This window comes from Pelobates fuscus, chromosome 5 (assembly GCF_036172605.1).
Source record: "Pelobates fuscus isolate aPelFus1 chromosome 5, aPelFus1.pri, whole genome shotgun sequence".
In the NCBI taxonomy this organism is placed as follows: Eukaryota; Metazoa; Chordata; class Amphibia; order Anura; family Pelobatidae; genus Pelobates; species Pelobates fuscus.
Window position 1 is genome coordinate 185,395,467 of NC_086321.1, and position 14,953 is coordinate 185,410,419.

Here is a 14,953-nt window from a genome sequence, read left to right on the forward strand (position 1 = left end):
TGGAGAGCCGGCCCTGCTCAGTTGCTTTCGGCCCTCTCGGCCCCGTGAGGAGATCCCGGCCCTAGAGGCCGTTCGTCCATGACAGAGGGAGGAGGGAGCTGGGAGGAAATTCCTCAGAGGGAGGAGGGAGCTGGGAGGAAGTTCAATGCTTGACATGGCAACACTCCGACACAGCACTCACCTGGCGCGAGAAGTACAGACAGATTAACCCCTTAACACCGCAGCCAAATGTACAAGTTGTGAACGAAACAAAACGTAAACAAAACCTGGCATTTGCGCTATATGTCTGTCCAACCATAATTCACCTCTTTCATATTAAATGCACCCCCCCTTATTATATATCATTTTATTCAGGGGAAACAGGGCTTTCATTTAATATCAAATATTTAGCTATGAAACATAATTTAATATGAAAAAAATGGGACAAAATAAGATTTTTTTTTATTTTTTTCGTTCTACATGACATTTTAACTGTCAATGTCATAATACTGTTTGCTTTTACTGCAATAAAATACACATATTTGTATTCAGCAAAGTCTCACGTGTAAAACAGTACCCCCTATGTACAGGTTTTATGGTGTTTTGGGAAGTTACAGGGTCAAATATAGCGTGTTACATTTGAAATTGAAATTCGCCAGATTGGTTACGTTGCCTTTGAGACTGTATAGTAGCCCAGGAAATAAATTTACACCCATAATGGCATACCATTTGCAATAGTAGACGACCCAAGGTATTGCAAATAAGCGATGTCCAGTCTTTTTTAGTAGCCATTTGGTCACAAACACTGGCCAAAGTTAGCGTTCGTATTTGTTTGTGTGTGAAAAATGCAAAAAACGACAATTTTGGCCAGTGTTTGTGACTAAGTGGCTACTAAAAAAGACTGGACATACCCCATTTGCAATACCTTTGGTTGTCTACTATTGCAAATGGTATGCCATCATAGGGGTAATTTTCATTCTTGGGCTACCATAGGGTCATAAAGGCAACGTAAGCAATCTGGCGAATTTTAATGTGAAAAAAATTAAACACAAGCCTTATATTTGACGCTGTAATTTTTGAAAACACCATAAAACCTGTACATGAGGGGTACTGTTGTACTCAGGAGACTTCGCTGAACACAAATATTTGTGTTTCAAAACAGTAAAAAGTATTGCAGCAATAATATCGTCCCTGTAAGTGCTGTTTGTGCGTGAAAAATGCAAAAAACGTCACTTTTACTGGCGATATCATGGTTGTAATAAATTTTACTGTTTTGAAACACTAATATTTGTGTTCAGCGAAGTCTCCCAAGTAAAACAGTACCCCCCATGTACAGGTTTTATGGTGTCTTGGAAAGTTATAGGGTTAAATATAGTGCTAGCAAATTAAATTCCCTATACTTTCGGCATGGGTGGTCAGGCAGGTCCCGCTAATTGTAATTAATTAGGATACCTAATTATGTAAAATTATTACATAAATATATGTGTAGAATTAATATATGTATATATATACATATGTGTATATATACGTATATATATATATATTTTTTTTTATATTTTTATTTATATATAGGTATATATATAGTGATATATACGTATATATTTATGTATATAGATATATATATTATTTCGTTCTACGTGTATTTTGATATAAATATATATATATATTAATATCACAATACAGTTAGAACGAAATAAAACACATCTATATATTTTTTAATATTTTATTTTTAATTACCGTATATACTCGAGTATAAGACGAGTTTTTCAGCACATTTTTTGTGCTGAAAAACCCCCACTCGTCTTATACTCGAGTCAGTTGTCTGTATTATGGCAATTTACATTGCCATAATACAGACATGGACCGGGGGCTGTCAGGAAGCTGTTACTTACCTTCACAGCAGCTCCTGTCAGCTCCCTTCTCTCTTCTCCGGTGCGTGCAGCTCCCAGGTCAGCTCCCTCTGCAACTCTCGCGAGAGCCGCGGGGTCAGAGCGTTGCCACGGGTTACCGTGGCAACGCTCCGCGCGGCCGCGAGAGTTGCAGAGGGAGCTGACCTGGGAGCTGCACGCACCGGAGAAGAGAGAAGGGAGCTGACAGGAGCTGCTGTGAAGGTAAGTTACAGCTTCCTGACAGCCCCCTCCTACAGTCCATCCACTGGACCACCAGGGAGTGAGAGCCCCCCTCCCTGGCCAGCTAACAAGCAGGGAGGGGGGACGAAAAAATTAAAATATTAATAATAAAACAAATAATAATAAGAAAAAAAATATTAAAATAATAACATAAAAAAATAATACAATTAATAATAAAAGAAAAAAAATAGTTACCTAAAAAAAAAATAACATTAAAAAAATATTAAAATAATAATTAATTAATAAAATGCCCACCCCCCACCAATGCTCTGCACTCACACACACACACTGCACACACACACTGCACTCACACATACACACACTGCATTCATTCTAAACACACTGCATTCATACATACACACTGCACTCATACATACACACTGCACTCATATACACACACTGCACTGCATTCATTATACACACACTGCATACACACTGCACTCATACACACACACTGCACTCATACACACACTGCATACACACTGCACTCATACACACACTGCACTGCATTCATTATATACACACTGCATTCATACACACACACTGCACTCACACACACTGCACTTATACACACACACTGCACTCATACACACACACACTGCACTCATACACACACACACTGCACTCATACATACACACACACACTGCACTCATACACACACACTGCACTCCATTCATTATATACACACTGCACTCATACACACACTGCATACACACACACTGCATTCATTATATACACACACACTGTAAATAAATATTCAGTTAATATAATTTTTTTAGGATCTAATTTTATTTAGAAATGTACCAGTAGCTGCTGCATTTCCCACCCTAGTCTTATACTCGAGTCAATAAGTTTTCCCAGTTTTTTGGGGTAAAATTAGGGGCCTCGGCTTATATTCGGGTCGGCTTATACTCGAGTATATACAGTATTTATTTTATTTTATTTTTTTACGTATTTACATATTTTTTTTTATATTATTTATAAATATATATATATAACAATAATTATATATATATATATTTAATCAGTATCAGTCTACGTGTAATTTGATATTAATATATATATATATATATATATATATAATTATATATATATTAATATTAAAATACACCTAGACGGTGTATGTGTGTGTATGTATATGTGTATATATATACTTAGATCATATATATATAATATATATATATATGATCTAAGTATAAATTTTTTTTTTTACACTTTTAACATTATTTTTATTTTATTTTCAGCCAGCAGGGGGACCAACTGTCATTACAGTTGGTCCCCCTGCTGGCAATGCCTGAGCCAGCTATCCCGGCCATGTGATTGTGAGGTCCTCGCAAGGACCTCACTCTCACATGACCGGGAGGCACCGGAGGAGGAAGATGTGCCGCGGGGGGGCTCCCTGGGAGTCCCCCCAACCGCGATCGCCGGCGTGGGACCGCCGGCGACCGGGTAAGTTACTAAAAACCGGAGGGCGTACTATTACGTCCGGCGGCGTTTAGAGCCGCTTTTAAAAGGACGTAATAGTACGCCCTCCGGACTTAAGGGGTTAAAGAGCATTACTCACCACCGGACCACCAGGGCTGGCAGTGTGTCCCTTTCCCGGGATAAAGGTAAGAAGAAGGGGGGCAGGGGAAACAAAGCTTTTACTATTTTTTTTTTAAAATGATAAATATAAATTTGCTCTCTTAACCTTATGCACCCCTCACACAAACATATCACTGCCCCCCCCCACACACAGCACCCCTCAAAAACACACAGCACCCCCACCCCTACACACATTCTGCACCCCTCACACACACAGCACCCCTCACGCACACACTCTGCACCCCTCACACACAAAGGAACCCCTCAGACATTACACCCCTCACACACACTCTGCACCCTTCACATACACACTAAGCACCCCCACACACTAGGCAGTCCTCACACACACACAAAGCACCCCCCCACACACAGCACCCCTCACACACTCTGCACCCCCCCACCCACACACAGCATCTCTAACACACTCTGCATCCTCACACTTTGCACCCCTCACACACCACCCCTCACACTCACACACATGTCCCTACACACACATTGTAACAGCACCCCCAGGCATAAAAGGGGTTAAAAGCCGTTTAGGGGATATTCCCTTCCAGATATACAGGCAGCTACTGTAGACACCAATCCACCGAACCGGAGAAGCATACGAATGCCGTAAACAGCTGAACCAGAACCATACGAATGCTGTAAACAGCCGAATAGGAAAAAACCATACGAATAGGTTTACACTCCTAGCAGTCAAACTGGAACAGCATACCATAAATCCCCCAAGAACGAGAGAAGGCTCCATTTTGAGGGTCAAGCAGGAACAGATTTACTGGGGCTACCTGCCTAGCTTTTCTGCAGGTCTCCCACCTGGTGGACACTCCCCTCGGGGACCAGATGGAAGACTGGAAAACATATTGGACATTGACCAATCACAAGCTTACAATCCCACAATGCATAACAATCCCTCCTCTCTGTCCTGGAGATAATTGGGAAGTAATCCAATTATCTCCAAGGACAGAGGCAAAACTCCATTAGTCACATGGCAGACAAAGGACATAAAATTACATACTGTTACATTTATCACATAAAACACACACATTCTACCTATCCCCAGATAGCTTAGATCTGAGCGCACATTATTACCGGATAGCGCTCAGATCACATACATACAGTTCAATCGCCATGGAGCCAAAGTCTTTCATACAGTCTTTCAGTGTACGGCTGGGCTCCATGGCATAGCTATCTGGGGTAGCATGGCTTTAACAGTCTGCAGAAAGGCATGCACCAGCCTTTCTGCAGGGAAAAAGCACAGTGTTAAATATGGGGCCATAGTCCAGTGGCAGGAGGCTGGTGACCAGGCTCCTCCAGTGTCCAGTGGAGAGGTTGGTTCCACCACACACATACACTGCACCCCTAACTGAAGTATGTTTGTGTGTATTTAGCAGTTTGTGTGTGTATTCAACAGTGTGTGTGTATTCAGCAGTCTGTGTGTATCCAGCAGTCTGTGTCTATTTAGCAGTCTGTGTGTATTCAGCAGGCTGTGTTTATCTATCCAGCAGTCTGTGTATTCAGCACTGTGTGTGTGTGTGTGTGTGTATTCAGCAGTTGGTGTGTATTCAGCAGTCGGTGTGTGTGTGCTTAGTATACATGCAGACTGCTGAATACACACACACAGACTGCTGAATACACACACAGACTGCTGAATACACACACACACACCGACTGCTGAATACACACACAATGACTGCTGAATACACACACACACACCGACTGCTGAATACACACAGACACACAGGCTGCTGAATACACACACACAGACTGCTGAGTATACTTTTTCTATTTGAAGAATGAACTGGCAGATATGTTTTTGCCAGTCTCAAGTATAAATTTGATTAAATGTACTCGTGAAAGTAAGTATTCCTGAATGGAAGTTAAGAAATGCGATCCCCCTAGTGTGTGTGTGAGTGTTGCTGTGTGTGAAGGGTGCTGTGTGTGTGATGGGTGCAGTGTGTGTGAGTGAGTAGAGGGTGATGTTTGTGTGCGAAAGGTTCTGTGTGTGTGTGAGTGGTGCTGTGTGTGTTAAGTCTTGCTGTGTGTGTGTGGGAGAGGGGACAGTGTGCGTGTGTGAGGGGGACAGTGTGTGCATGAAGGGTGCTGTGTGTGTGAGGGGTGCAATGTGTGTGTTAGAGGTGATGTGTGTTGGCAAGGGATGCTCTGTGTGTGTGAGGGCTGTGTGTTTGAGGGGTGGAATGTGTATGGGGGCAGTGTATGTGGGGGGCAGTGTCTGTTTGTGAGGGAGCAGATGGTGTGTGTGTTTGTGTGAGGGGGCAGTGTGTGTGAGGGGTGTACTGTGTGTGAGATGTGTAGTGTGTGAGGGTTGCATAGGGTCTATGCTGTGTGTAGGTGGGTGAGATTTGAAAATCTATCCTAATGTCTCACCCTCCCTTCTTCTTACCTTTTACCAGGGATGAGGTAAGAGGGGTGCTGCAAGCCCTGGTGGTCCAGTGGTGGCATGTTCACATTAGCCTGCAACTTCTCCAGTTACAGGCTGACTCTCCTGCACGTGCAGCACTATATCGGAGCACTGCCATGGTAACACGTTGCAGCGCTCCAACCAGCCTTCTTGCAGGAGAACATAGAGCCTCCCAGGCCCTTCCCTTCCTCTGCTGGAACTAAGTATCAGTCCGCCGGTGAGGGAGATCTCTGATCTCCTCACCAGACCAAGAGGGCTTACCGCAAGGCTCGCTCTGCATGGGCTGGCAAGGGAGATAAAGGATCTCCCCTGCTGGCCTTGCCCCACGGTCAACAAGTTCCACGAGCCGTTTTCTGCAGAACCCACCACTGTCCACCTGAAATCCCAAACTACCACTAGTTTGCAGTAGGGACCATGTTGACTACCCCAGCTGTACACAATATATATATTAATATCAAAATACATGTAGAATGAAATTACACATATATTATTATTTTTATTTATTTATTATTTTTATGTATAGTATTTGTTACGGTTGCCTCCAGGCTGGCTGGAAGTTGGACCGTACAAAAGGATGCTCCTAGCGCTCACCAAAGGACCATCAGCACCATGGACACCATAGCTACTGCGTAGCCACCACAAGTACTGCAGACTCCACGAACAGCCGCTGCTGGGCTGGTATCTCGCCGTCTGCTCTGCGCCCAGGACCTACGACCAGGCTCCAGGTTCCAGTAGGTGAACCTCTTCCTTCTGTAGAGCGAAGCAGGACCAGGAACAAGAGCTCTTACAAGAGCTCAGTAGCTAAGGGAGTATGAAGAGCATAGCAATCCCTGTGGTGATTATAGCTGTCCCCTACAAACATGAGTCAAGGCTGCAAGTTAGAGGGTCAGCAGAGGTCTGAGGTGCTGGCACACCCAGCCTGGTTTTTATTACAGTTTTGCAAATACAGGACCGCCCACAGGGAGGTACAAAACAACCAATCATACACGTACATCATTGAAAACACTCCCAGTAATTACACACAAAATCCTCCCCTCTGTCTGTGATATAATTATGGTTTAACATAATTATCACAGACAGTAAAAATACAGTTTTTACACATACACTGTAACTTTAAAACCATACATTCAATCTCCATCAACATACTTCAAACATAAACACTCCTAAAAATCATACAAATCCCTCCAGTGGATAAAAAGTTAAGTGGAAGTCCTTTATGACCGACCGCAAGCACAATTTCCTGCCCAAAACAGTTCCATAGATTTGGGCTGTGTGGTCGGTCAATTTCATGCAGAAAAACGACTAAGTCCCATTCGAACGAGCGTTCGAATCTTCGAACGGGACTTGGTCTCTGCAGCTGAAAGATCAGTATGGGAGAAGGTAAGGGTCAGTGGTGTTCGATTTCAGTTCCATGAATTTGGCTACACACACCGCTGACCTCGTTCGAATGAACAAAGATGGCCCCCGCCACGTGTTCGTCTGTCGAATGGCGGCCACCCAGCGTTCGGCAATTAACCTGCAGTAACCTCACAGCCTGGGAGGTAAATTGTCTACACACTTCCACTTCTGGGTGGTCCGCCTGTGTGGTACTTGGTTCAGTAAGCCCCATTTACTGAACCAAGTGGGAGAAAGCCAGGAACAAGTTATTTTACAGGTCTGGGGACATAGTCTTATAGGGGCATTGTTCACCAAAGTCACAATATGTCCCCCAGATGGTTCTTAAAGGGCCATACACACCAATTAAAAGTCCATAAGTTTTCAGGGGCACAATCTTCCAGGGGGCATAGTCATGAGGAAGGAGGCTGGCAAATAGGCTTCTCCACAACCCAGGGAAGCAGGGCAATTTGTCATTTAAAGGGCCAGTTACAAAAGGCATTTTGTAACAGTATTTTACTTTATTTTCTAGTTTGGGGGACAACCGAGGACTAATTCAAACTTCTGATCTGGCCATGTGATCACCATAACATTGCCCAGAAGGGCTAAAATTTCTGCAGAAGGCCTTACTGATTTTTGGCAGGAGCTGCAAACTGTTAAGGTGTACTTTGACGCTGTGACAGCTCTTTAGTCTACAAAGTACAGGACGGCATAGTACGCTGTCACCACATAAAGGAGTTAAAAGTTTTCCCAACTTCCTCAGGTTATGGTTCAGAAGAGAGCAAAACTCTCAGAAGCTAAACGTTATATATACACACATTTTTCATTTATCAATCAACAGCAGGATGAAATATGTGCCAAGAAAACTATGGTAGTCCTAAAAAAACACACCCTATTATATATATATATATATATATATAGATCTTACCTTTTCTGCCAGTCAAAACCCAGCAGAGAAGAACAATCATTATTATCAGTACAACAATCCCAGCAACAATCCCAACCACGATAATCCAGAGCACTGAACCAGCTAAGGAGTAAACACAAAAATTAAACAATTAGGCAATTAGGGAGATGCTGGAATAGTAATATCACTAACTATATCTTCTAGGTCTCTGCCAAATGCCATTTATTTCTTGTTCATTACGTCTCTTCCCTCAAAACTACAGCTTCCTTTATACATAGTCAAACTATTCAAATTGGACCATTTATCTTCATGCCTTCAACATCTATCAGTTTCTTTTATGATACATTTCTTTATACTGTGGTTGTCTTGCACAGGAATATTGCAAGCTAATCAATTCTTATATATTTAAGTGCCTAACTGCTACTCTCAAACTTGGTAATGAAAAGCAAATAAACAAACAGAAGACTCCTGTACATGCTACATACTTGTCACAGTTATTTCAGCATGTGAACTTTTCGGTGAGAGTATCAAACGCCCTTTGATGTTTGCGGTGTACTGACAAAAGTACTTGGACTCAGAAGTGTTATTACGTCTCCAAACCATAATGGTTAAAGTCTTTCTCGTCTCTGTTTTGTTTGCGAACACACTCATTTCCTGCTTTTCATTCAGAAAGTGAAAATCATACAAGGTGCTTTCCTCAGGAGTACGTATGGTACAGATCAGGGTCACATTTCCCCCATCCCAAACCCGACCATTCGGAGGGTCTAAAGACAGCAAAGGTGGAAGTAACGGAGCTGAAACAGAAAGTGTAACATTATTATGTTTTTTATGGGGGATAATTATATAACACATACAACATAACAACTTACAAGCTTTTATTCAAGTGAATTATCATTTTAAGTACTATTTGCCTGCTGGGACACTCCTCTGCCCAAATATAAAAAATTGAATTACTATTTAGGAGATATACCTCAAATAACACATTCATGAATTTATTTATGCTTTTTTGTTCAATGGAGGGTATATCTGAAAACAGCTTGCAAATGCTGGAGTTCTCTTGTCTGAAGCATTTTCAATTTCTCCCCAGGTCAGACATTCTGTTGCTGTCCACAGACTTTGCAATGCAGCTCAATGAGAAGTCTTTGAAAAGGAGGTGCTCTGGACAATTGCCTGTCTCTCAAGTTTAGCTCCATAGAGCTAAATAAATCGGGAAGTAACAGGACCTGTTGGCTGCTTCAAAGCCAGGGGATGTTACCAGATTCATTTATTAAAGTGACAATTTCTGTTGATATCTGCATGTCTTGTAAAATGAAAAAAAGAGGACACACTCTTCACACATAAAGCAGTTCAGCAAGCTAATATGCTTTAGAAGTTTGGAGTGTTCCTTTAAATAGCCCTTGGCAATGTGAGGGTAGATTATATGGTGGCTAGCCAGCCGCCACATTAAAAAACATGAATAAATAAAAAAACTATGAAGGTCAGTCCTCCCCTATTTAAGTTATAAATATTGCGCCCACTTACTGCCAATTGTTGGGGACAAGCTGAGGACACCAGGCCCTCAGTTCTTTAATATTACAGTTAAGGCCTCCACCTCTGCCCAGCCTATTTTTAGTGGTGTAGCAAACATGCCCCCTGCTGCATGGCAAGTGGGGACAAGGGATATTTTAAACTATATGGGGTGTTATTGACTTCATAGGATTTATTTATTTTTTTAAAACTTTTTTTAATGATTTAGTTAACTAGCAAGCGCTGACCAGATACCACATAATTGACCTTCAAACAGTGATTTTAATCATGTCATTAAAAAAAAAAAAATCTGGGTCTGGATTTGAAGCAACTGGGTAGTTTTTGGTCTGGCTGAAATCTGAACATTGTTAGATGGTGTAAATAATGTCCAGATTTTGCAATCGGAATAGCCATGTATGAATCTGGATGGGTTTTAGTGATAATCTCAACAATCCAATTCATTAAGGTCAATCAAGACAAGTCTAAAGGAAAACCAGTGAAACTCAAATCTTACAATGGAAATATTCTCAGCCATGGTCTGGAGTTGTCTAACACAACACCAACGTATGTAGTTATAAAGGCACACCCACAAACCTTCCTCACCTATTACATGGAGCTCTCGTGTTCTACTCTGTGTAGATGGTATTTCTCTTAGGCTGTTGGCACTCCAATACATGCAAGTATATGTGCCTTGGTCTTCCTTAGTGACGTTATGGAGAGAAAGCTTCCCAGAGGGAGAATTTGGAGAATCATTTATTTCCTTTCCTTCCTTGTACATTCGATACAATGTAACAATAATTGGAGGTGGAGCCATGCATTCCAAGACAACAGTCTCTCCCAAAATAAATGTTGAGTAAGATGGAAAACAATTCAGGGTTGGAGCAGCAGAGAGAGCTGAAAAGAATGGAAAAGAGATTATTAAACAATACTTCACTGCTCAGGAGGCAATGTGGGCACGTAGCGCACACATATTAGTAGGAATGAAATGTTACTATCAGCGACAACTATTGACTGAAATTGTAGATTATGCTAGCTTTAGTGTACCTATAATCGTTATAAAACTATAAGCTATAATTTTATTAATGACAGGAGGCAAATATTTTGCTTAAAGGACCACTCTAGGCACCCAGACCACTTCAGCTTAATGAAGTGGTCTGGGTGCCAGGTCCCTCTAGGATTAACCCTTTTTTTTTTATAAACATAGCAGTTTCAGAGAAACTGCTATGTTTATAATAGGGTTAATCCAGCCTCCAAATCCTCTAGTGGCTGTCTCACTGACAGCCGCTAGAGGCGCTTGCGTGATTCTCACTGTGAAAATCACAGTGAGAGCACGCAAGCGTCCATAGGAAAGCATTATAAATGCTTTCCTATGAGACCGGCTGAATGCGCGCGCAACTCTTGCCGCGCATGTGCATTCAGCCGAAAGGGAGGATCGGAGGCAGAGAGGAGGAGGAGAGCTTAAAAAACAGTGTTAACAGTAATCCAATGAAACAACCATGAGAAGAAATAATGCTATAGAAAAAAACATACTTATTATGTCCTTAAGACTTACCTGAAAGGAAAATAAAAACTAGGTTGGGGGAAAAAAAATGAGTGGGAAAATATTTGCCTCCTGTCATTAATAAAATTGAGATTATAGGTACACTAAAGCTGGCATAATTTACAATTGTATCACATGATAAGAGGCTTCATATTTTGCTGTTTAAAGGCTAAGACAATAAGGCGAGTGAATCATGAGTGGTGGGAAGGTCATAGAAATGATGAAAAGTGTGTTCCGAAACCAATCTGCCTTATTGCCAATAGCTGACATCTCTCCAATGTCTGGAGAACCAATCTCACCTATCCTGGTAGATATTCCACTTGGAGGGTAATGTTACGTTGGAAACAGTCCTTCGTGACTTCCAAAAGGGTGCATGACCTGGCCATGCCCAGACGGTTGATGTATTGCACTGCTGAAATGTTGTCCATCCTCAACAGTATACAACAGTCCGAGAGATGTTTGGCCAGGCTGCAGATTGCAAAAGACCCAGTGATCAACTCTAGAAAATGTATATGAAATATGTTCTCTGATGATGTCCAAGGGCCTCCTGTGGAAGTTGATGGGCCGGAGGTACCCCATCCCCAGAGATTTGCTTCTGACTCCACCATTAAGTCTGGAGTAGTAACGAAGATTGCTTTGGCGTCGTTCCACGCAGACATGTGGAGGAACCACCATGGCAGTTCTTCTTTGACTTCTGATGTTAGGGGGACCATCTGGTCGTGTGAGGGTTGGATCCATAGAAACTGAGCTTTTAAGCATTGCATGGCTCGGTAATGTAGTGGTCCTTGGTAAATTCCCTGTATGGAGGCTGAGAGCAGCCCCACAATTCGTACCAGTGTGCGAAGGGGAATGTAGTCTAGATGTAAAGTCCTGCGGAGTTCCTTCCGAATTGCTGATATTTTTAATTGAGGGAGACAGAGGACACACTTGGAAGCATTTATTTCAAAACCCAGGAACTGAACCACATGGGATGGAGACAGATGATTTCTCTCGATTGACCACGAAACCTAAGGACTCGAGTAAGGAGATTGTAAAGTGCGTCTGAGATCGCAGTCTGGAGATGCTGCTGCAGAGTAGTAAGAGATTGTCTAGATAAATAAGGCAGCGTATGCTTTTGGTTCATAGATGTGCCGTGACCAGCTTCAATAGCTTGGTGAAGCACCAGAGGGCTGAGCTGAGGCCAAAAGGAAGGCATGTGAATTGGAAGGATTGTCCTTTTCAGAGAAATCTTTGTCTGCTTTCTAGATCCATCGGAACAGACAGATTTGCATCTTTCAGATCGAGACCGATGAATGTCTCGAAGGAGGTGAATGCCTTCCATTTTGAAGTGCCTGTAGACAACGAAGCTGTAAATATTTGACAGGGCGATGGAACTGAAGAATCCCCCATCGTCCTCCGTGGGTTGTTTTTTATTTTTTATTTCAATGCTTTTGATCCTTTCTCAAGAGTCTTGAGAAAGGATCGAAAGCAGGTTGGCGCTACACAAAATAAAGAACAATTTTTTTTCAATTAATTAAGACCTACGAGTGCCCACTATATATATATATATATATATATATATATATATATATATATATATATATATATATATATATATATATATATATACACTGAACAAAATTATAAGTGCAACACTTTTGTTTTTGCCCCCATTTTTTCATGAGCTGAACCCATAGATCTAAGACTTTTTCTATGTACACAAAAGGCCTAGTACTCTCAAATATTGTTCACAAATCTGTCTAAATCTGTGTTAGTGAGCACTTCTCATTTGCCAAGATCATCCATCCACCTCACAGGTGTGGCGTATCAAGATGCTGGTTAGACAGCATGATTATTGAACAGGTGTGCCTTAGGTAGGCCACAATAAAAGGCCACTCTAAAATATGCAGTTTTATTGTATTGGAGGGGTACAGGGGGTCCAAAATCAGTCAGTATCTGGTGTGACCACCATTTGCCTCACTCAGTGCAACACATCTCCTTTTGGACATCTGCTTTTGTTAAGTAAGAGCCAGGTCAAGGTTTCTGCGAAAATATAGAAGATTTTTGGGCTACTTTCAGAGCCAAACGTCAGTCTAGTTGCAAAATATTATTTATCCTCCCACTTAACGCCATTCAGATGCCAGAGTGATTGATGAATGGGTAGTAGTTTAAAAGCATTTATGATGTCAGTTTTGCTTAACCAAGCTGCCTTTCTAAAGTTAATAATAGCTTGTATGGCATCGTCAATTTTTACATATTGTAAAGAGAAATCCTCTGATGGTATTAGTGCATTTAAACTAGGGGTAGTGGAAGGGTGAGGTCCTGAGAAATTGATTATGAGTCTCTTTTTATTATTAAATTTACCTGTAGCTATGCCTAGAGGGTTCATTCTCCAAGAAGTGAATGGTGGGGTAGTGAAGGGCCCTATCATGAAACCATTCTCAATTTCTTTATTGAAGAGTTCCTACAGACTAGTTGGGTCTGTGAATGCAGATTGTAGGTTGGGGCATTATAGAATACCTGTGGGGAGTGCAACAAAGCCAGTGTGAAACCCACTGGAGAAAGGTGAGAAAGTCTACAAGATTTTAAGAAGGATATCAGTCAGGTAACGTTGCAAATTGGGTAAGTTTATTGGGGTTAATGATTTTTTTTTTCAACAATTTGTTCGGACACATTGTTTTAGCATGTACTCTGAAACAAAGTGAGCAAATGTGAAGAAGTCTGCAAACACTGTAAATAAAATATGCATTAAAAATATGACATACTTGAGCTTTCCCGAGAAAAATTATAGGCCTTCCTAATTTATCTTTCGAAAAATTGTCAGACTAGATGGGCCGAATGGTTCTTATCTGCCGTCACATTCTATGTTTCTATGTTTCTATGAGCCATATTTGGTTTAAACTCTGGGATGGCATTGCTAGTGGAAGGTACAGCCATGCTATTGGTACAGAGGTTAACATTATGTGTAGCTGAGGAACATATTGCACGACCTGGTGTTTTAAGCCCCGCAAAATGTCTGCAAAACAATGCTGTGTCTAACTGTCCCCAGTCAGTAGGAGTATTGAATGCTCAGCGGACCTTGCTAAGAAGGACTTATGGTAATCGTAGAATGCGTAGCCTCCATATTTATAAGCTAAGTCCACCATCTTGTGTAAGTATAACGCCTAATTCCTCTCTACGGTGGGGAAAAGAAGATAAAATAATGTCCCTATATAATCCGAAGTCTAAGACAAACTCTGGAATATTTAACTTCCTGTTTAGTCTAGGGTCTCTAGACTTCATTACCACAGATAAATCATCAAACGTGTATGACCTGTTTTCAATTTGATCTTGTGATGCAAGAGATTAATATATTTGCCTTACAATATGTCACATTTAAGGTTTTGTAGAATGAGATGTACTGCATTAATGATATTAGTACTTTTAGCGGGTAGAGGATTAGAGTTACCTTCTGAGTTTGGTTCTGCCTGAGCTATGGGAATTTGGACATCCGGGATGATTGGTTGATTATTGGATTCTAGATTATCCAATC

At 41.5% G+C, this 14,953-nt stretch overlaps 1 protein-coding gene across 3 annotated transcripts in view; it reads right to left on the reverse strand.

Moving 5' to 3' along the window:
* Positions 1–14,953, reverse strand: part of LOC134612696 (immunoglobulin superfamily member 1-like) — a 78,489-nt gene that overhangs the window by 28,725 nt on the left and 34,811 nt on the right. For all 3 annotated transcript variants that reach the window (XM_063457120.1, XM_063457118.1, XM_063457119.1), the window contains exons 5-7: positions 10,506–10,796; positions 8,882–9,190; positions 8,418–8,519 (exon numbers count right to left, since the gene is read on the reverse strand). In XM_063457120.1, coding sequence (XP_063313190.1) covers positions 8,418–8,519; positions 8,882–9,190; positions 10,506–10,796 — 702 coding nt within the window. The remainder of the gene's footprint in view (positions 1–8,417; positions 8,520–8,881; positions 9,191–10,505; positions 10,797–14,953) is intronic.